This window comes from Onychostruthus taczanowskii, unplaced genomic scaffold, assembly GCF_017590055.1.
Source record: "Onychostruthus taczanowskii isolate IOZ18803 unplaced genomic scaffold, ASM1759005v1 scaffold11, whole genome shotgun sequence".
NCBI lineage: Eukaryota > Metazoa > Chordata > Aves > Passeriformes > Passeridae > Onychostruthus > Onychostruthus taczanowskii.
This window is the reverse complement of record NW_024497629.1, coordinates 13,622,166-13,644,132: the sequence shown is the minus strand read 5'-3', so window position 1 is coordinate 13,644,132 and position 21,967 is coordinate 13,622,166. Positions and strand designations below refer to the sequence as shown.

General features: G+C 39.2%; 2 protein-coding genes across 4 annotated transcripts in view; one reads left to right on the top strand and one right to left on the bottom strand.

Moving 5' to 3' along the window:
* The window catches only part of SH3YL1 (SH3 and SYLF domain containing 1), a 47,295-nt gene extending 46,731 nt beyond the window's left edge, over positions 1-564 (bottom strand). Inside the window, exon 1 of one of the 2 annotated variants that reach the window (XM_041420396.1) lies at positions 486-564. In XM_041420396.1, coding sequence (XP_041276330.1) covers position 486 — 1 coding nt within the window. In that variant the 5' untranslated portion in view covers positions 487-564. Of the gene's footprint in view, positions 1-224; positions 371-485 lie in introns of those variants that run through there. The other variant, XM_041420386.1, reaches the window with a different exon arrangement.
* On the top strand, positions 233-20,589 carry ACP1 (acid phosphatase 1). Of its 2 annotated transcripts, XM_041420417.1 has the most exons (7): positions 233-340; positions 515-641; positions 11,364-11,437; positions 11,709-11,822; positions 16,161-16,222; positions 18,444-18,549; positions 19,449-20,589. In XM_041420417.1, exons 2-7 carry the CDS (start codon positions 599-601, stop codon positions 19,524-19,526), a joined length of 477 nt encoding a protein of 158 aa, XP_041276351.1. In that variant the 5' UTR covers positions 233-340; positions 515-598; the 3' UTR covers positions 19,527-20,589. The 2 variants fall into 2 exon arrangements, with proteins under 2 accessions (XP_041276351.1, XP_041276342.1); XM_041420408.1 differs by lacking the exons at positions 233-340; positions 11,709-11,822 and adding an exon at positions 11,540-11,653 and having other exon boundaries at positions 553-641.
* The last annotated feature ends 1,378 nt before the right edge of the window (positions 20,590-21,967 follow it).

Genomic DNA, 21,967 nt, shown 5'->3' with positions numbered 1-21,967 from the left:
AGACACAGCACACGCTGCGACCCCGGGCGACAAGGGGCTCCGGTGTGCGGCGCAGCCCTGCCCGCCGCGTACGAGCCGTTCGCTCCGCCCGCGGGGCGCGGGGGCGGCTCCGTGCCCGCCGCGGCTGCCCCGCTGAGGAGCCCCCCGGGATCCTCACTCCGGCCCCGCTGAGGAGCCCCCCGGGCCCCGCGGGACCTTCACTCCTGCCCCCGCGGGATACTCACTCCTGCCCGGGCCGAGGCTCCCCCGCTCCCCCTCGCTTCCTCTCCTCCTGCCGCCGCCGCCGCAGCCTCACTGGGCGGCGCAGAGGCGGCCCCGCTGAGCGGCGCACCTGCCGCAGGTGAGGCGGGCGGGGCAGGGGCGATTGCCAAGCGCCCGCTCCCCTTCCCGGCAGCGGCTCCTCGGCAGCACCGGCGCTGCCCTGCCCTGCCCTGCCCGCTCCCGTCCCGTCCCTCCCTTCCCGCTGTCCCGGGCACGTTCCATACTTCACTCTTTTTTTCCCCCCTCAAAACAGGCAAGTCCCACAGGCGCCTATAACAGCCGGTGCCGTAAAGTGAGGCGCGGGCGGTGCGACAGCCGCGAGGTCCTCTGAGCGAAGATGGCGGCGGGGGAAGGGAAGTCGGTGCTGTTCGTGTGCCTGGGTGAGCGGGGCCAGGCACGGCCATTCCCGCTCTGCCCCGCCGCTCCTCGGCCCGGGACAACGGCGGGGTGGGGCGGGAGCGCGGTGAGGCGAGGGTCGGGACCCGGGAAAGTGCGGCACCCGCTGCGGTGCCGCAGGCGTGCCGCCCTCGGACGGTTCCGCGAGTTTGCCGTGTAGGGGAGGGCCGGAGTAGGGTCAGGAAGGGAGATAGAAGGAGGAATACACCCGCTCCCGTTTTGTGATAGGAACCACGAGGAAGGGCTTAGCGTTGAGGGCGGCAGAGCACTGGGACAGGTTGCCCGGGGTGGTCGTGGAGTCTCCCTCTAGAGATGTTCCAAACGCACCTGGACGCGTTCCTGGGTAACCTGCTCTAGGGGCGTTGGACTAGATAATGTCCAGAGGTCCCTTCCAACCCTAGTAGATCTGTGGTTCTGTGAAATCAGTAGGGAGTAGTGAAGGAAGTGAAATGCACTGTTGACGAACGCGAAGTTTGTGTGTGGAAAAGCGCAACACCTCAGTCGGCGTAAACCAGCTCTGACCCGAGGCTGCTGCTTGGGGCTGCACGGAGAGGAGGCTTTGGACAGCACGGAGAGGCTTTGAACAGCTTTCTGAGATGGGTTGTGCAGCACTTGGCTTCTGGAACAGCGGGATGGGAACAGGGAGCCTGCCTGCAGGCTTGCTGTTGGGAGCACCTGATGAAGGGAAGGGAAAGAAAACCACAACAAGAACCACTGAAGTTAATGTAAGAACTGCTGTAAAAAGAGGGAAAGAAGGGTAGGACTTTAAGTAAAAAAAAAAAAAAAAGAACTTGGTGGAGGTTGATCTGTTATGATCTAATAATGAAATTCTTGATCTGGTATGAGAATGAGTGAAAAGAATAAGACTTTTTTGAAAGTTTACCAAAATGAAGAAATAGGAAACTTTCTTTTACTGATATTTTGTATGGTTAAGTTGTAAGTCGTGCAAAGTCCCAGAAAACAGAAGTGTAGATGGGATCAGAAATCACCTGAATGCTTTTCTGGAGTTTAGGAAAATCAATTACTGGTAAACAAGATGATGACAATCAGCAAATAGCTAACCTGACTGCACAGATTAGAGAGCCATGCCCCATTTTGTACATGCCTTCTCTAAACTTCTGCTTTCTTCAGGGCATAAGAAGCTGGATGGCTCCCTGCTCTGTCTAGGAGGGTTGTTAACATGATCTGCCCCCCAGCCCATATAATCTTACTGATGTGCTATGAAGCCCTGGCAGTTTGCCAGGTTTGTTGCAAAACCATTAGTTCATGTTTGGGCTTCTTGCTATCTGCTTTTTTTGTTGTTGTAATGGGAGACATGCAGATTAGTTGAATAGCAAAATAAGAGTTCAGTTTTCTGAAATGTGTTCTGATGTTTACCTTTGAGTAAAATCAGCCCCTAATAATAATCCAGGGAAAACCTCCTTTAGTGAGGGATTATCAGTTGGTGTGTGTTTAGGAGCTAGTGGTCTATACAGATGCTTTTGTATTAAAAAATCTTAATTAATAGGAATCCTCCTTCCCAAACATGATGTTCTAAAGACAGTGTAATCACCATCCGTGTGTGCTGAAGGTGAGCCAGTGGGGAAGGGGACTTGTCTGGCCAAACAGGGAGTTCTGGCTGGAACTGAAGGAAGAAAGGAGAGATTATAACCTTTGGAAGAAGGGGCAGGCAACTCGAGGTAAAGGATGTCATGAAGTTACACAGGGAGAAAAATTAGATGGTCCAAAATCCAGCTAGAACTTAAAGTATTTACTGCCATAAAAGCAAATAGTTCTATAAATACATCAGCAGCAAAAGGAGGGCTAAGTAGAATCTCCATCTTTATTGGATGCAGGAGGAAACAGTGACAAAGGATGAGGAAAAGGCTGATGTTTTTAATGCCTTCTTTGCCTCAGTCTTGAACACTCAGACCAGTTTGTCTCTGTGTACCAGCTCCCTGAGCTGGAAAACAGGGATGGGGAGTCGTGTCACAGATTGACAGACTAGAGCACAAATTCACTAAGGTTGGAAAAGACTTCCACGATCATCAAGTTCAACCTTTGGCCAAACACCAATCTGTCAACTAAACCATAGCACTAAGTGCCACATTCAGTTGGTTCTTGAGCACTTCAGGGATAAGGACTCCCTCGCCCTGCTGGGCAGCTGCTTTCAATTCTTTACCACCCTTTCAGTGAAAAATTTCCTCCTGCTGTCCAACCTGAACCTCCCCTGGTGCAGCTTGAGTCTGTTTCCTCTTCTGTTATGAGTGGCCTAGGAACAGACCGACTCCTACCTGTGTACAGGCTCCTTTCAGGTATTGCAGAGAACAGTAAGGTCTCCCTTGCCTCCAGCTGAAACAACCCTGCCTCCCTCAGCTGCTTCTCACAGGAGTTGTGTTCCAGGCCCTTTGCCAGCCTTGGTGCCCTTCTCTGGACACACTGCAGCCCTTCAGTGTCTTGTAGTGAGGGGCCAGTGCTGAAGGTAAGATGTGGGTGTGGCCTCACCAGTACCGAGTACAGGGGCACAATCACTGCTCAGTCTCTGGTCCTGCTGGCCACACTATTGCTGATACAGGACAGGATGTCACTGGCCTGCTTGGCCACATGGGCACACTGCTGTCACCTGGGTGTCAGCCAGCACCTCCAGGTCCTTTTCTGCCAGGCTGCTTTCCAGCCGTGTTTCCTGCACTGAGGGAGCTGCTGGAAGTGCTCGCTGAGCCACTCTCAATCATTTACCATCAGTCCTGGTCAGCTGGGGAGGTTGTGGTTGACTGGAGGTTGGCAAATGTGGCGCTCATCTACAAGAAGGTTTGAAAGAATGACCTGGGGAACTGCAGGCCTGCCAGCCTGATGCTGCTGCCACAGAAGGTCATAGAGCAGATGAGCATGAGTGCCATCATGTGGCACAGGACAACCAGGGCATCAGGCCCACCCAGAATTGGTTTAGGAAAGGTTTGAACAACCTGATCTTCTGTGACCAGGTGACCTGCCTTGTGGATGAGAAAAAGAGGCAGGTTGTCTACCTGGACTTCACTGTGACCTTTAACACCATTTCCCAGCATTCTCGTGGAAAAAACTGGTTACTTAGGGCTTGGATGGGTGCACTGTTTCCTGGGTAAAACACTGGATGTGTGGGCCCAAAGTAGTGGTGAATGGATTTATACCCAGCTGACAACTGGTCATGAGTAGTGGTTCCCCAGGGCTCAGTGTTGGGATAAGTCCTGTTTAATATCTTAATCAGTAAACTGGGCAAGGTGCTGTAGTCAGTTCACTACAACACCAGGTTGGGTGGGGGTGTTGATTTGCTGGAGAGTAGAAGGGCTCTGCAGAGTGAGCTTTACAGGCTGGGTCGAATCAAAGCAAATGAGGTTCAGCCAGACCAAGAGCTGGGTCCTGCCCTTGGATCACACCACCCCCTGCAGTGCTGCAGGCTGGGGGCAGAGCTGCTGGAAAGCTGCCCTGTGGAAAAGGAGCTGGGTGTGCTCATTGACTACAGCTGAACATGAGTCAGTGTGTGCCCAGGTGGCCAAGAAGGCCAATGGCATCCTGGCCTGTATCAGCAATGGTGTGGCCAGCAGGAGCAGGGCAGGGATTGTCCCCCGGTACTCAGCACTGGTGAGGCCCCACCTCGAGTGCTGTGTCCAGTTCTGAGCCCCTCAGTCAAGACATTGAAGTGCTGCAGTGTGTCCAGAGACGGGCAGCAGAGCTGGTGAAGGGTCTGCAGCACAAGTCTCAAAGGGCAGCTGTGGGAGGTGGGGTTGTTTAGCCTTGAGAGAATTAGATTTAGGAGAGACCTTACCACTCTCTACAATACGTGAAGTAAGTTAACAGAGACAAGATGAGAGGAAAAGGCTCTGAGTTGCACCAGGGAAGGTTTAAATTGGGTATTAGGAAAAATTTCATGACAAAGGGGTTGTCAAACATTGGAAGAGGCTGCCCAGAGAAATAGTTGAGGATCCATGGGTATTTAACAGGCATGTAGACATGGTGCTTAAGAACATGAGTTAGTGGGGGACTTGGCAGTGCTGGGTTAACAGTCAGGTGTGATCTTCAGGGTCTTTTCAAACCTAAACTATTCTGTGATTTTGAGAAACAATTCATACATGTGGTTGTGTAAGCCCACAGTGGTGATTTGCACTATAACAAGGTTCTAATGCAGGAGCTCTTTTTAGTGTAACATAATAGAATAATTTATATTAATTAATTATTAGGCCTGAGGAAAGGGTGCACAAGTACCAATCAGTATCAATGTTAATAGGATGGATTGTCTTAATCAAATGTTGTAAATAGCTTTTGAATTTCATCTTCTGTGTTACTGGGTTATGCAAAAAGCCCTTAGTGATATGCAGTGTGAAAAGCTAATTGTCATGATAAGCACTTTTTTTTTTTTTCCTCTCTCAGTGAAATACACTCTTCTCAGTTAAGTTTTGTAGGCAACTTGTTTCTTGTTCCTGCTTTAAGATTGCTTTTTTGTTTGGTTATTTTTCAGGAGTGATACTTTTTTCCTCCTAAATTTTGCTAGGAATAATAGCTGAAATTATTGCTGAAAAGAGTACTAAGCAGATTTATAGAACTGCATTTAACTGTAGTGTTGGTTAATGCAGTACATTAATTCTGAAGTTTGCCACATCTAGTGAGAATGGATTCCAGAAAGAACACTTCTTCATGAAAAACTACATTTTCTTTCTGTATTGTTTTGAAAGAAACCTATTATTTAAATATGTATTGATTGTGTTCCTTGTTTGTAATGAAATAAGCAGATAGTCATTACACAACAAAACACAATCTAGTTAATGTGCATAACTACATTAATGATAAGGGTTCCTCATCACTGAGAAATAATTGAAATACCCAGCAACATATGTAATTACAGCATATGAAAAGGCACTAGAAGATATTTTTTTTCATTTAAGCAAAGGAAGAATTAAAAGTGGAGGTGAATCAAAATGCAGTTTGCTCATTTTACGCTTACATAGCTCATGTAATTAATAGTTGAGCTCCAGAAATGGGCTTAATATGTTGCTGTGTTATATAAGTCTGCCTCTTTCTCTCTGATGATTTCTCTACTATAACACAACAAGCTGACTGGGTGTCTTAGACCAGGCACTGGCTTTCAGATCTCCTCCAGAGATGGAGGAGCAGTTGTAACATGGGTGTACTGTTGAGCAAAGTGGGTTTGGCGAGATCTTCAGATGATTAATGCGTGTTGTGAATCACTGAGTATGAGTATTGTCCCTGGGCATCTGGACTGCATGAAATCATTTTTGGAATGGCAACTAACTTAGTGGGTATGAGGACATTAGAGACAGTTACAGAGAAATTTGAGTTTCCTGGTTCACGTGTCACAATTCATTGTATGCCTTTAGATACAGTCAAATACTAGGTTTCATGAGACAAAATGCCATTTACAGCTGCAGAATGGGAAAGCAATAGGTTGGGTGAGACATCGAAGAAGTCATGAAAAACAGTTACTGTAATGAGGATTCTTGGCAGGTTGACAAAAAGAAATGTCTCTTTTTAATAATGAGAATGTTAGACAAATGTAAGGAAAATGACCTTTCTTCTATGCAGTATTGGTAATACAGCTGTAAGAATACAGTGTCTTATTTAACCTGTGCTTCAAAATGATGCAGAAGTATTAGAGAGTTGAAAGCATGGTTGTAAAAGTAATCTTGGAATTTTAAAACAAGATCTATGCTTAAAATGTGTTAAGGGTCTGGTTGTTGTAACTTGATACTTATGTGTTGAAAACTTAATGTTTTCCTGATGAACCTTGAGTTTTATTAGAAAGGCATGATGTACCAGCAGTTGATTAATTCAGGATTATTATTCTCGCTGCAAGCAGAGTTTTTCAAGACACACACACATACGTGCACATGAATGCAAAAACCAGGGAATCTGAACTAAAATGTGTGCCTTGAATGGTTCCTTACAAAAGTAATTGAATGCTGAGTGTGACAAGATGGAAAGAACTAGGACTTGTGATGAACTTCTGACAGGAATTTGAGTACAGAACATAATAAAGTGACCGGTCAGTTTTAAACACTCGTGGAGGGGAACTGATGAATGGTGCAAATGATGGGAAGCATTATTCCAGTCACTTGGATGAAGTGACCATTCATGGAAACATAAGTAGAATAAAAATCAGGTTTTTGCATGTGAGAGGATAAAAACTAGTAAAACTTTTGTTACTAACAGCAGACAGCAAAAGAAAGTAACATGAGAAAAGCATTTGCTTGCATTTGGGGAAGCTCTGAAAGAAGTAGGGAGCTGAATAAGGAACAATTAAGATACAAAACCACTTGAGAGACTAAGTCATTGGCTCAACATACTCAGAGATGGGCAATGGAACTGAGCATGAAATGGATTCAAGTTCTCTCTCCTGCCAGTAGAAGCAGAGCTTCCATTTCTGTCTGGGAATGGGTCAAAGATTAGTGCAGAGACGGAAGTAAGAAGTCAAAAAATTAGGTGTTGGTTTAGGTCACTGTCACTGGAAGCCTTGTGCTTAGAAAATGAATGTGAAAACATGACTTCTTAAAAGTGATTGACAAATGGTTCCAGTACTGATTCTGTGATTGAGATCTCTTCTCCTTGAATCATTGTATTTGGAGATGTTTGTAGGATTAATTTCAGTAGCTGGACTCTAGCCACCTTGGGCACTAGTTTTCTGTGATTGAAAATGTCACTACAATTTAAAGAACTTGATATGCAAAAAAAAATAAAGGGAGAAGATGGAGATTTTGAGAACTTGAATATTGCTGCCTTCTACAAAAAGCCAGCATGATCAGATCAGTTGGAAATACAACAAAGAAGAAGGGAACACTAGAGGAGGATAGGTAGTGAAGATAATATGTAGATAACATTTAAGGAAAAGAATGGTTCAAGTCTAAGGAGGAAGGTAATTGCCCTATGATTCTTTTTGTGAAATTTCCCCATTCTCCAAATACATCTGTCAGTCTATAACTTAGGAAATACTGTACATCTGTGGGGATGCACAGCCTGGAAAGATCAATGTGGGATGTAAAACTGTGTCTGAAATGGATAGAAATCAGTGAGGAAAGTGACTGGAAAACAAGGATTTAGTTTGCATATGTTAGTGGGATAAGATAGAGCTTTACATCAATCTTGAGATAAGTGATAACAGTTGCGAGGAGTAGCATGGGTAAAAGTTGTTTAAGATGAAAATAATATTGCAGAGTATGTGGGGAAAAGAGCTTCTGTTAAGTCAGTTCTGTGATTCTATCCATAGTTCCCAAGAATAGATTTACATTCTGCTTGAAGTTCCCTAACAGTGTTAATACCTCTGCTAATATCAGGAGTGTGTCATCAGGGAAGACATGAATTTTTAAGTCACAAACTGAGTTAAGTGTTGGTTTCAAAAATTATACAACTGAGGTTTCTAGGTACTGCTAGAAGTGGCAGTTAATATGTTTAATCAAGGGTGATCATGGTGCTGTTCATTGTGGCATTTTATATGAATCATTAAAGATTATATTTATGGCATTTATTTTAAGAAGTGAGCAAGCTGTAGAAGAGTGAAAATTTGGAACAAGTTCAATCCATGTGAGCAGAAGGCTAAACAAATGGAAAAAGCCATGTGGGGTTTATTTGAAAACCACCATTTTGAAATTTTGGGAGCTAGTTAATGAATTACTAGGTCCAAGAATATTAATCATTGTTTTTTTACTGAAATGTTGAGTGTGGTAATGAAGGTTACAGTTCAAGCAAAATTGTGTGGGATCATTCGTACAGAGGAAAAATTTTGTTCAGGAAGAAATGGACAGCCTCCACAGCTGGTGTAATGGAAGCAGAATGTAATAGTTTAGAAAAAAGACTTAAAGGTCACCTATTTGAAGTACCAAAGAAAGAGAGGGAATGGAGAAGTTAGGAGTAGGGGGTTATAATCATAAATTTGATACTCACGAATGAGTCAAAGGTGATTGTAGAAGTTCTCAGGTTATTTTCAAAAACACTATTACAGCCTATTACAGACTTTTTTTTTTAAATTTAAAAAACAAATGGGAACAAACTTTTCCTGTAGTGTAATCTGTTCTGTTTGTCAGTATTCAAGAAAAGTAAATTGAAATTAGAAGAAGTGCAGATCTGACTTAACTGGAGTGATTAGATAAGGTCAGTTAATCTCATGAAGAGATTGAGAGCTTGGTTTGTTTAGTTTAGCACAGCTATGCTTGGCTAGGGTTTTCTATCTGTTGAAGGGAAGACAGACTGATGTTAGCCAAGATCAGATGAGCAGAGACTTCCAGGAATAGGTACTGAGTTGAAACTGGAAGGTCTTAGGCTACCACAGGAAATTAGTATCTGGAATAGCCTTTTAAGATAGATGATGCTTTTTAAAATTGAGCTTGATGTGTTTGTAAGAGGAGTGGTGGTGTATAGCCTTGCAATATCAAAGAATTGAGTTCACTGATATGAAGGTTATATTCTGCCTTGTGCTGTACGTTACCATGTTTTGGAATTGTACTGTTTAATACTTAACTCACTCAGAAACTGAGATTTTTTTTTTTTTTTTAACTTTATTACCATATTTTAAGCATTTACATAATTAATAGTACTAACTTATTTTCTAACTTAACCACAAAGGGAGCCCCAAAATTTTCCTGTTTTATTTTTCTTCCAAGACTGATTTAATTTCTGTGCATGAAATAAACTAATTCAAACAATGGAATTAGTATGTTTTCTCCTGGAAGATCTGCTGACATCAGAACTCACGTAATGTTTTGCCAAGATCAGTTTTTCAGTGGTTAGGCTGTTCCTTTTGCCATTTAGTTGATTTGATGTTCTCTAAATCTTTGATAGTCAATTTGTGTTGCTTCAGACCTTCACTTCCATCTTTGTGATTTTTATAGTTGATGTGTGACAGCAAGTTATTAAATGCCCAGGTCATAGAAGCTTCTCTCTAGCAATGAAGTATCTACCTTGGTGTTTTGTTTAAAAACGAGATTAAGTGCCTCATGTGAAAATTTCTTTTTGCTGATGAAAATTTAGCTTTGTTCATTGGCATTTTTTTTCTTTTTACAGTTTGAGATCTGGAAAGAATTTAATCAGTAGTATGAGAGTGATTAATTTAAGGTTACAGAGATGAGTTGTGCCATTTCTGGTATTTTATATTTGTCTGTTCAGAAGTCAGAGATGATCAAAGTTACGCATTATGTTTGATGGAAACGGAAGATTTGTGTGTATGAGTTACTGCAATCTGCATGACAAATATGAATATCCATCTAGTTACTGAAAATTTTTGAAGGATGAAAATGTAGAAAGAGCTAAAGTAATAGTTGAAAAGGCTTTTCTTTTTGTTGAGACACTTCATTCTTTTCAAATACGAATTTCTGCATGCATTTTTAAGAGGTCTGCCATAGATTGTTACAGTTTCAGAACAAATATGCTGTAGATCCATTATTTTTAGTTTTTAATGGAGCTGTAATTCATTGTTGAAATAGGTTCTTTTTGAAAATAAGGTCAGATCAAGTGGCTAGGGCAATTGGAAGGGAAGATTGTTTATGTATTTGAATAAATGTTTTAACCGTTTGTTAGCTGATTGACAGCATTTAAGCTTTGCCATGTGTTAGATTTTGTTCCTAATCCTCTGTATTTTGGGCAAAAAAAGTTCAGATTTTTTTTTTCCTGTTATGTTTTTAGAGCTTTTGTACTTGAATTCAGTTTTTGGGGGTTAGAATTGGTTTCTGGATGCTGCTCTTGGTGAGGGCTCAGTTTGACCTGTAGTGATTTGACTTCAGTTAACAAGTGTGTTTTTTGTTTTTTTTTTTACTACAGGTTGTTCAGCCATTTCACTACATTTTCACAGTGGTGGTGGCTGTGTTTTGGCCTTGTTCAAGAGACCGGTGGATAGCACAGAATGCTAGAATGATTTGGGTGGGAGGGGACCATCAGCTAGGTCATCTCATCTGGTTGCAATGTCATGCCATAAGCTGAGACACCTTCCACTAGACCAGGTTGCTCAAAGCCCCATCCAGCCTGGTCTTGAACATTCCCGGGGATGGAGCACCACAGTTTCTCTGGGCAACCTGTTCCAATGTCTCACCACCCTTACTGTAAAAAAAAAAAAAAAAAAAAAAAGATCTTGTTTATTCTTGTTCTCCATTTCTGTTTAAAATGTCCTTTGTCCTATCACTACAGCCCCCTTTATGTATAGAAAGGTTGTTGTAATATCTGATCTCCCCAGTCCTTTTCTTCTTCAGACTGCACATCCTCAGTTCTCACTCAGAGGTGCTCAGCCCTCAAATCATCTTTGTGGCCCTGCTTTGGACCCACTCCAAGAGCTCCATGTCTTTCTTGTGCTGGGTGCCCCAGAACTGGATGCATTAGTCCAGGTGGGATCTCATGAGAGCTGAGTAGAGGGGCAGAATCCCCTCCCTCAACCTGCTGGCCATGCTGCTTGTGATACAGCCAAGGATATGATTGGCTTTCTGGGCTGCAGGTGCACTCTGCTGGCTCATATCCAACTTTTCACCCATCAGTGTCCCCAAGTCCTCCACTGGGCTCCTCTCAATCCCTTCGTACCACAGTCTGTACTGACACTGGAGATTGCCCCAACTCTGGCACCGGACTCAGGGTTCTCATATACGCAGTTTGCATGCTATCTGAGTAAATAAAAATCTTTAATCTAATCTGGGCTGAAAAATCCACACAATTACTGATTTTTTGTTTTCAGTAGTCTGAAAATTCACTTGAATCTCTTGTTTCCATAGGAAACATCTGTCGCTCTCCTATAGCTGAAGCAGTTTTCAGAAAACTTGTAACTGATGAGAAGCTTGAACATAAGGTAAGCTATTGATTTCTGTTCCAAGAAATAACTGTCTCATAGCCAGTCAGAATATAAGCAGTGAGGAAGGAAACATAAAAATATTAATTTGTTTTTCTGTAGTGGAGGATAGACAGTGCAGCGACATCTGCCTATGAAATAGGAAGCCCTCCTGACTATCGAGGACAGAATTGCATGAAGAAGCATGGCATTACCATGAGTCATATTGCCAGGCAGGTACTGTACCTTAATTTTCTTTAAATGTGTGTATGTATTTGTTTTGTTGTTACAGTGGAGGACAGACAGTGCCGCTGTTTCAGACTGGAACGTGGGGCGCTTCCCAGATTCAAGGGCTTTAAGTTGTCTAAGAAATCATGGCATTGAGACAGCACATAAAGCACGACAGGTAGAAGAGAGTATATTTTCTTCCTTATTCACACCCATGCCCTAACCATTGCAATCACAGAAGTCATTTGACCAATGCATGGTTAAGCATCAAGTAGTAAATAAATACTCTGCATTTTTTTAAAGGACTCCGGAGTGGCTTAACTCTTCTAGTTGAGCTTAATGAGTTTTTTGTTATTAAGGTTCATTGGAAGTATAACTGGAAAGCATTGAACCAGTTTCTGCATTATAGAAAACTCCTGCCTCCAGATGTTTAGTATTCTGAGCATTTTAAAATGCTTTCTAAAAATTGACTTACTCTAGTAATCTGTGATGCATCCTTCAGCAAGGAATTTTATATTTATTTAGCCAGGTCCAAAAAGAAGTGGAATACCTCGTTATCCATCACAAAACGCTCCTGTGCTTGCATATAGATCTTTTAAAAATATCTGGAGTGCTAAATTAGAATGAAAGCACTCAAACCCAAGATTAGTAGCCCAGTTGGTGGTAACTTCAGAGGAAAACATACCCTTGAAGCATTCTTAAGTCAAAGGCAGGTTTGCCACTTAGTGAAATCCTCTAAGTTTTACCTAAACTTGTATCTGTTTTCATTAACAAAAGAACATGTATTTCCATACTGAATTCCAGAGAGATTGGAAGTAAATGTGTCTGCATCTATTTAAATCATTCAGACACTCATATAAATGCACATAATTTACTTCAGTTAACTATTCTCTGGATATAAGATATTCCTTTAGGGCTTGACCTTTACTTAGTTTGAGTTTACGCCACTAGTTTTTGTATTGACAAAAAGATCAAGTAGTCTTGTTATTATCTTACCTTTCTGTTCCCTTCAGAATTTTTCTAGACCTCACTGAGGTCATATTTACTTTCTTCACTTTTCAAAGACTACATGTTTAGATTTTTGACTTTGAAAAATAAATTCTCTCAATTAGTCAATTGCCCTTTGTTGACCTCTCCCGATGTTAATCTCTGTTTATATGAAACAGGATTAAGCACAGCACCATTTCATATTTTTCAATAATTTACTATTAGAATAATCACTGCAAAGTCTGTTGTGATCTTTTCCTGTTACAACATGTGGATTTGCTGTTTATCAGTTCTTACAAACATCATTATTTGTCAATACGCAAGCTAAATGGTACTGAAATTATTCAGTCACTGTTTCAGTCATCACAGTAGTGTGACGTGTTTGTCTTCCTAGAACATACACCTTGGAAACTTGAGAACTGTTCTTCTAGGTATTCCTAGAGTGGTTTATGAGCAGTTAAATTAAAGCAAAGGATCAAACCAAGTTGATCCTCTGTCTTGAAGCAAATCTTTTTATCTTCCTTTGGCAGAGAAGGAATGAAAACATTTTAATGAAGACATGGCTTATACATTCTGGCAAATGAAGAGATTTTTCAATCAGAATACCTTAAAATGTTACATATACAGGGAGAGAAAATTAAAAAATGAGGCAATAAAATGAAAGACTAACAGGATGAAAATTTGTCTAAATCATTCTAGTACACATAGTTTCTTTTGTAAAGAAAATCTTCAAATCCCAGAACTGCAGCTAACTGTTTATTTTGCACAACAACATAACATAACAACATAATTCCAAATTTTTTTTTTCCCCTAAACTTCTGTGATATGGTCTCTGCTGATTCTCTGAACTGCAGACCTGATACGGTCTTGTGGTGCTTCTGAAAAAAGAGCTATTTGACAGTATAGAACAGGACTTTTCAGAGTGGTCAGGTTTGTACAAGTGGAAGTGTATTTGCTTCACTTTTAGAGACAAACTTAAGGATAGAATTTTGTGTGACACTTGTTTCAGAACAGATTAAGGAAGATTTAATAACAAAAACTGCAGAAATAGAGAGTAGGGATTTATCTTCTGTTGCCTTCGAAGTACTGTGCAATTATCATCTTCAGTCCTGTGGAAAACTGTGACCCACCCAGTGAAAGGCACCTTCTCTCACGTAATTTTTTGCATAATTATGATAATTATTGATTTTAGCCTTTTTTTTAAAATTCATTACTACAATAATGGTTTATGTAAAAGAGAATATTAAATTGGTCGAGTCTTACCATCATGTGATATTTGAAGTTAAAAGTGAAATATAAAACCAAATATCTATATATTATATATAAAATAAAGTTATTATCATTTTAGCTAATGGCAGGTTACTGTATGAAATTCTCTAAGCTCTTACTCTTCATGCACAAACCAGAAAGTTTTAATAATTTGCACTTTTATTCATGCTGAGGCAAAAATTGATTTTGGTATGACTCATAGCATGCATTTGCCTTAAATATGGAATTGAGATTAGAAGAAGGTTGTATTAAATACTGTTTCACAGCTGGGTAAGTTTGAGGATTACTATCTCTCTGTGGCTTTAAGACAGAAAATGATATTTCCCTTCTGTAAATAAATATAAATATTTCATTAATAATTTAATAATTCTTATATGCATTTTTAAAATGTAAAGTTGTTATCTGCATAGTTTCATCCAAAGTTGACTACTTGAACTGTCCACTGCACTTCTCAAAATGTATCTAAATTTTTACATGCTCAATTTCATCCCCCAAATTACTAGTTTTAGTAGTTTTGAGTACCTTCAGTTCACTGGAGTTTGCTCAATTAAAGCTTTTTTTTTTTTTTAACTGACTGTGTTATGGCTTAAAAGCACAAGCCAAATGGTAATCTTGGTTGTAGGGCTGTGTTAGCAGCTGTATTAGTGCTGGTCATAGGGTAATAGCTGTCACATTGTCAAGTGTTCCTAGTTTATTCTTCCATTTGTTTGTACAACAAAGAAATCGGTGCCCTCTTATTTTCACAGGGGCAAGTGTTCAGCTGTGTAGAGCAATCAGTAGCAGATTGTAGAAGTCCTGATTAGATTTGCCAGGAAAACAGAGCTATTTCCACTGCAAAAATATTTTCATAGGTCAGAGGCACTGCATGAATACAGCAAATATTTTTACAGTGAAAATAAACAAGTCTGCATTAGTTTTCATCATTAACCCTTTCTTTTCATGTGCATGTCCGACCTTCCCTCTTCAGTTCTCTGTGTGTGTAATGTTTCATTTATGGCTTTATTCTGATGATAATTTCTGTCTTTTCTTGCTCCCTGTTATGGGAGCTTAATTGGTATCTACTTACTGTTTGCACAAAGAAAAAAGTGGCTGTTTTGCCATCTAAACCTTTTTTTAAATGCATAAGTATTTTTTACAAGTTAAAACTCTGACTTAAAGGATAATGTGCTTTGCCTTTTGGCTGTTTCCTTGCTTACTCACTTTTCTAGCCCATACTTTGTAGGGATGCCTGCCAGAAAACCTGTTCTGAACAACCTTCCCAAGTTTCTTGGTTATGATGCTTCACAGCGGACTATGCATGAAAGACTTCAAGTGAACTCTAATATTAAAAATTTTATTCCATTTCTTCATCCTCATTATGGATACCTGGTTCAGATATCTTATAGCAGCACTGGGGGCATGGTCTGGAAAGATTTTACCCTAAACTAAGGCTTAAATGTAAACTGAAATAAAATGACAACTGACAAACATCTCCAGCCATCTTTATAACAAGAAGATGACATTAGTATTTAAGTCAGTGGTTTATCTGCTGTGTTTGCCTACATGACTTGAACTCAGATCTCTGAACTTAATTGTTATTCATGTTTAAGAGCCAATAAATGACAAGAAAGAAAAAGAACAGATGAGATGATGGTAGGAAGATGTACGATAGATCCCAGATTTTTCACATCATATTACAAATTTTGTGAATTTACATGGTCTTAAATACTGTGGATGCATTCACTTTTAAGAGATTGCAACTCATGCTATCATACTTCAGCTTTAAGTTTCCCTTGGTATATGTTCTTGTGCAGTGGCAGATTTCTAGATTGGAAGTATTGCAATTGGTTCCAGGTTACCTACATTTTTGTTGTCCTATCAAGAAAGTAATTTTTCTGGTTTATTTTTAACCATTTTATTGTGTGGTTCCCATAAGTGGAACTTGCTGTAGTTTTAGTAGTTGAAAAGTACTAGAAATGTTGTTTTTAATGATGTTCTAAGTTGATGCATGAAATGTAAAAGAAAAAAATAGAAAAGGTTGGTAAAGTAGCTGACTTGGGTTTGTTTTTTGTGAAATGCTTGCAGAAATTGATAAATAATCATGGTGGAATACATGTAAAATGTGGGAAGTTACTGTAAAATTGTATAAAGGTCCAGTTCTATTCTTTCCACCTGTGTCTCTTTTTAATAAATCATAGCTACAGAATTTGAAAATGCTTTTTTTCCCCCTTTTATTAATCAAATGCAGTTTGTAGGCTAAAGCACCTATTTTTACTTCTAGATTACTAAAGAGGATTTCCAGACCTTTGATCATATACTTTGTATGGATGAGAGCAATCTAAGGTAATGTATGAAGAAATTGAACAAATTCATATGGATTACTTGTAGTGATGTCTTATAAGTCACTTTGAAGACAGATGTCACATTTTACTGCTTAGCTTATGGTGGGGTTTCTTTGTTTGGTTTTTTTTTTTTACATGTATGTGAATGATGTGCTAATGGATGGATTCTTCACTTCTAATAAGTTTATTGAGCCAGAACTCAATGGTTTATTTGTGTGATATGTGTCATTCAAGGATGAAGGACATGGAAATTTAGTTACTTTGTGCTATATACAGCTGATGCCTGTATAATTAAGAATGAGGATGTACTTACTGTCTTGATTGAAGTGATCAGTTTTTCTAATTGCATGGCAGTTAAATGACAAACTGGGAACTTGGAAGGGATTAAATATGGTGTGGGTTTTTTTTACTTTTTTGTATAGAAAAAGAGAGGGAACTGAAATTAGCAAGGTTGTTAGCTTGGGGAAGCCTTGTTTTATTGTTAGCTGTGCTCTAGCTAAGGGTCCTTAAGAAAGATCTGGTTAAGTAGCTGCCTAGTGTAAAATTTTGGATATCACTAGCAAAATTTCTACTCAATTACATACATATTCAGGATTGAGGAGCTCAATTTAATAAACTACAAGTGTCAAAGTGCATGTAAGAGCTATTGTCAAGTCAGTTTAAAAAGGCCCAAACCACCAGAACCAACAACAAAACATAAATAAAGACCCTGTTAGTAGCACATGAAGTCTTCTAGAAGCAGCACCACTTAACTGAAATAAATATGATTTTGTTGAATTTTCTAGAATGTCTTGAATAAGCTTTCTTCCACAGCCTTCATGAATGAAGGGTATGTAACACTTGGCTTTATTTTAGTGTCTCAGGCAATGACGTGACAAGGCTTCCTTCTATTTTCACTTGAATTCTTAAACAGAAATTTGAATTAACAATTTATATGATATGAGCTCTAGAGCAGAAGAAATGTCAGAACAATAACAGTGATATTGCTGCTGCTGTGCTAAAGTTTTGCCTTTAGCTTGCACTGAGTTCAACTGTTTTGCTGGGAATGCTTATTTGTGGCTCTAGGAGGGCAAGCTGATTCCAGGTGTTGATGAAATGCTTCTCATGTCAGAAAAGAAAGATTTGGGACATGCCTTTTCTTTAGTGCCAGAGCTATCTGACCCTCTCCTGTTCATTAAGTGGTGTGCCAAAAACCTCTAAGAAGATGGTCTGACTTTTTTTTAATAGAAGGCTAGAGAATTTATTGAAAAATGTGTAAATTCAAGCAATAGCTTGATAGAGGATCTCTGATTTTTCTTCAAAACCAGTACTGTGGTCTCACTGCTATTTCTAAACTATCTGAAATTAATTTGTTTATCAGAATTAATAATTTTAATTTAACTTCTTAAAACTGATATGGTTATGACTAAGTATTCACAAGGGATTTCTTTGCCTTTTGTAATGGTAAGTAAAATGATGATTTGGTATGGAGATGTGTAATATTAAAATAATTTAGTATGTTTTGGGAGTTCATTGTGAAGATGATAGTACTCAGCTGCCTTTAATCTGAAGATGATGAGAGGTCCATTTTAAGTATGGATAACAGATGACCATTTTTGGGATAACAGATGGCCGTTTTTAAGCAAAGAGGGAAAATGCCATCTCCAAACTGGAATGTTTTATCAATGAGAAGCGGTGTAGAAGGAAGAGGATGTGACAGCTGGTGAAATGCTACAAAAAGGAAAGGAAAACAGGTGTAGCTCACTGATTTACCATTTTCTGTTAACTGGATGTGGTAGGATTTCACAATAGCTAGAGCATACCAACCTAAAACAGTGGCTTTGAGCAGATAGGAGAATCTTACTCATACTTCTGGAAAAATACCTGGATCATTTCCGTTGTTTTTTGTTCAATACAAGCTAAGGGCGAGTGTTGAAAGTACTAACGATTGATTTGAGAATGAATTTGATGAACTTACTGTTAAAAAGTTTTTTTTAAGCTATGGGTAAAGTGCCTGACTGCTTATTTATGCTCTGAATTCAGTTTATGTCTTCCATACTCAATTAGAAAAGAGTCCACATAACAAGAAAAACAAAAACAAGGAGCAGCATAAAGTCCACAGGATTGATGGAGTCCAGACACGTTATTTTCCCATGTTGTTTAGAAATGGTCATGAACATCTCCTACTGATGCCAAAATTCTGAAGGAAAATTCAGGGGAAAATTTTATTTTCTCTTCTACAGAGATTTGAACAGGAAAAGCAACCAAGTTAAGGACTGCAAGGCCAGAATTGAGCTACTTGGAACTTACGATCCGCAGAAACAGCTGATCATTGAAGATCCATACTATGTACGTGTAAGAAATTCTTTGGGTGGTTTGATTAAAAAATGTGTGTGTAGTATAATCTCTCCAGATCCCACAGTTGGCATATGATACATAATCTGATGTTACACAAAGGGAAGTGTAAACTTCTTTTTTAATGACTTAAGAAAACTGTGTATTACTGGGATAGGAAAGGAAAATGTTACTATGCTTGTAACATTTATTGAAATTAAAATAATCCAGTGCACCTGTGTTTTCAGTAGTGGGTGAAACCCTGTTTGATCAGCCTTGTTACAAAGAGGATGTGATCAGGAAAGTTAGAGACAGCTGTTGACACATGTGGTCAAAAAAAGCTGGATAATGTCAGCCAAGAGCAAACAATTAGACTAATATTCTTCAGGTTAGGAAGCAGAAGTGGATGAAGATGCATAAGAGTTCTATGAAATCTTGATATCATTGGGAAAGCTGAATAAGACATTGCTATTAATTACCCAGAAATAGAGAATATGGTGTAGTGGTAAGCACATGGTATTAGTGGGAAGCAGGTGCAAAACAAAAAGAGGTTTGTTTTGGGCTTTTGCTTTCCACACAGTGCTTCATTAAACTGTGAAATTCAACATGACAGGTTAGTGTGAACATAAAAAAGGAAAAGACTTAAAGGGCTCAAAAGTGAGTGGAAGAAATACGTGAAGGAAAGTCATGCAGGACTGTTGAATACAAAGTCACAGAGTTTGTCTATGGAAATTCCTAAGCTCAAATGAGAGAGAAATATGCTGAAGCTATCACCAGGTATTTGCACAGTTTTTATTTTTTCCTAATACCTGTTGTTTGCCATTACTGACAGCAGAGAAACCAGCCTGCAATTTGTATTTGCTCTTCAGCCAGTATTGTTACTCTTACAGTCTTTTTCCTCTCTTCTTTTCTAGGGGAACGAAAAGGACTTTGAAACTGTTTACGAGCAGTGTCTTAGATGCTGTAAAGCATTTTTGGAGAAGTATCATTAATGCTTCATCATATAATTTCTAAAAGAAAATAATTAGCTTCTTCTGAAATATGTAAAGTTTACTTGATTGATGTATTTAAATTGTAAAATTATGCCTCTACATTCAGTACTTACTCAGTTTAATTTTGTATTTTAGCTGTTCTGTCATCTAATGAAAAAATATAGAAAGGTTTTAATTGGATTACATGATCAACCGTTTTGTCACACATCAATGTAGTTATAAAGTATATAATTCAGTATAAATTTTTCTGTAAACTCTTCCAGTGCTTTCTCACAAGCACTGCAAAAGTAACACCTTGCTTCTTTATGTGTAATGCTAACTGAACTGAGGTCTTGTGATTTCACTTGTCCTCAGTGATTTCAGTCAACTTTCAATGGTAGTCTGTGAGATAATAATTGATGTGGACCTTAGGTGTGTCATCCCAGTATCATTGGGCAGCCTTTGGATGGAAGCTGTTTCACGTGGAGCCTGCTAGACTAAAAGATCTGCTGCCTAATAGAACTGGCTAAGTCTTCCTTTAGTCTTCTGGTCAGTTCCTAGCACATGTAACACAGCAAGCACATGTAACACAGCATTTACTTTTAGGAAAAAACATACCAGCTTTAAAGCTGAAATACGAAATCACATTTTATATCTCACAATAGTAAAATACACAAGTCCATGCAATACAATGGATGAGAAATTTGCCTGTAATCCCAGTTCCTACATGAGGTCAGACAGTATTTCCAGATTTACTCAGGAGGATGTACAGCCTGTCAAAAGTGTTCTTTGAGAGTATAGTTCAGTGTAAAGACAGTTTATCTGTAATACAATACTAAGTTAGCAGAAGGCCAGTAAGTAGACAGTTCTGCTCTTGGACAAAATTTGAATGCTTTGTAAAAGTCTATGCCTGCTTTTCTGAACATCACCCTTCCTGTCTGCCTTAGACATGTAAATCTACTGAGATCAGTAATATAAGTGATACCATGATGATTTTCCTGTTTTGAATATTCTCAGCATTGGTATGAACTAGCATTACACATTTTCTGTAAAACTGGATCTATAAAATTTGTTTTCTTATTTAGCCTTGTTTTTGTCTCTTGCTGCCTTCCAAACTTGTAGTCTCTGTACTTGTCGCCTGCTCAACCTTCTGGGAGAGAGATGGATTTCAACAGAAGATCACATTATTCATAGGGAGGTTGGAATCCTGGTGTCACCTCTGTTTGTTGCAGACTTCACAATGGAGATGAAATTTCTTGGGACTTTTGCTGTAGAAGAGATGTGTTTGTGTTAATGAGGTTTCTGTTTTGTGCTAAAATTTCAATCAGACATAAAAGTTGCTTAGAAAAGGCAGATGGTAGAAGGAATACTTAAATACAGAAATCAGAATCTTTGTGCATTATTGCATTACCATCAGTTTTGACTTCTAAAAACAAGCTAGGAATTGCAAGCTAATAGCTGTTTCAGTTATCAGGGACAAAGTTATACACTATTTCAGATCCAATTAATTACTGACTGGAAAAATTATTTTTGCTTTCTTTATTAATGTTTTGACAAAGTAAATGGGGGAAAATGATGGGCAGTTAGGGACAAAACATCCTAAATGTGGTTTGATGCACTAACCTCAAAGATGGAAGTATTTAGGTATAATCTAGTGTTATTCCCTGCTAGAATGACCATTTCAGATATTCCAGTGAAAGTAAACTAACTCAAAAGATTGAGAACATGATGGTTTGTGCTTTCCCATTCATGGCTATGTAGGAATTCAGCCTATAGTTTGCAGCATATTAAAGCTAAGATTGAAAGGTCTTAAATCTTTATCTTTGAGCTGCTGGGGTAACAAAGGAAATAAGAGGATATGGTTGTTTATCTTCACTGGGCTTAGGAATCTTCCTGTAAAGTGATACTAAGTCGAAACTCGTGTTAAATTCAGTTCACATTTTAAAAGTTTCAGCCTTGAGACAGACTTTCAGCAAGCAATCTAGTGACTTAATAATTCACCACCTCTACTACGAAGAATAAGCTGGTTGATTTATTTTTATAATTAGTAGGTTTTCTAATGGAAGAGGGGAAAGAGCACTGGTCTTTTATGCAAATTTGTAGAAGCCCAGAATACAGAACAGGAAGGACAGAATTGCACAGAACAATTATTTGGGTTCAAAGAGAAACAGTTGAAACAAGATTAAGACACAAATCATGTATCATACAGATGACTAAGTGCTCACACATCCAAAATACCACTCATGAAAAATGTAATTTTGAATGAAAAAATAAGAACTGACTCCTGTTTCTCCCTCCCTGCCCCCACAGCTTGTTAAAAGTGGTAAAGTTAAGACTAAAAAAAAAAAAAAATCTGCTATAGTGTAGTATAGGTGTGTTTTCTGTCAGATCATGATGACTTCTGCTAAATCTAGAGAAAACTTCTAGGCGATTAATTTATTTATATTAATTGATTAGATGAT

Coding starts and splice junctions, on each gene's coding strand:
- ACP1 (XM_041420417.1), top strand. CDS start 599: ATGGCGGCGGGGGAAGGGAAGTCGGTGCTGTTCGTGTGCCTGG. Junction 11,438..11,708: donor ATGAGAAGCTTGAACATAAG/GTAAGCTATTGA, acceptor TTGTTGTTACAG/TGGAGGACAGACAGTGCCGC. Junction 11,823..16,160: donor CAGCACATAAAGCACGACAG/GTAGAAGAGAGT, acceptor TTTTACTTCTAG/ATTACTAAAGAGGATTTCCA.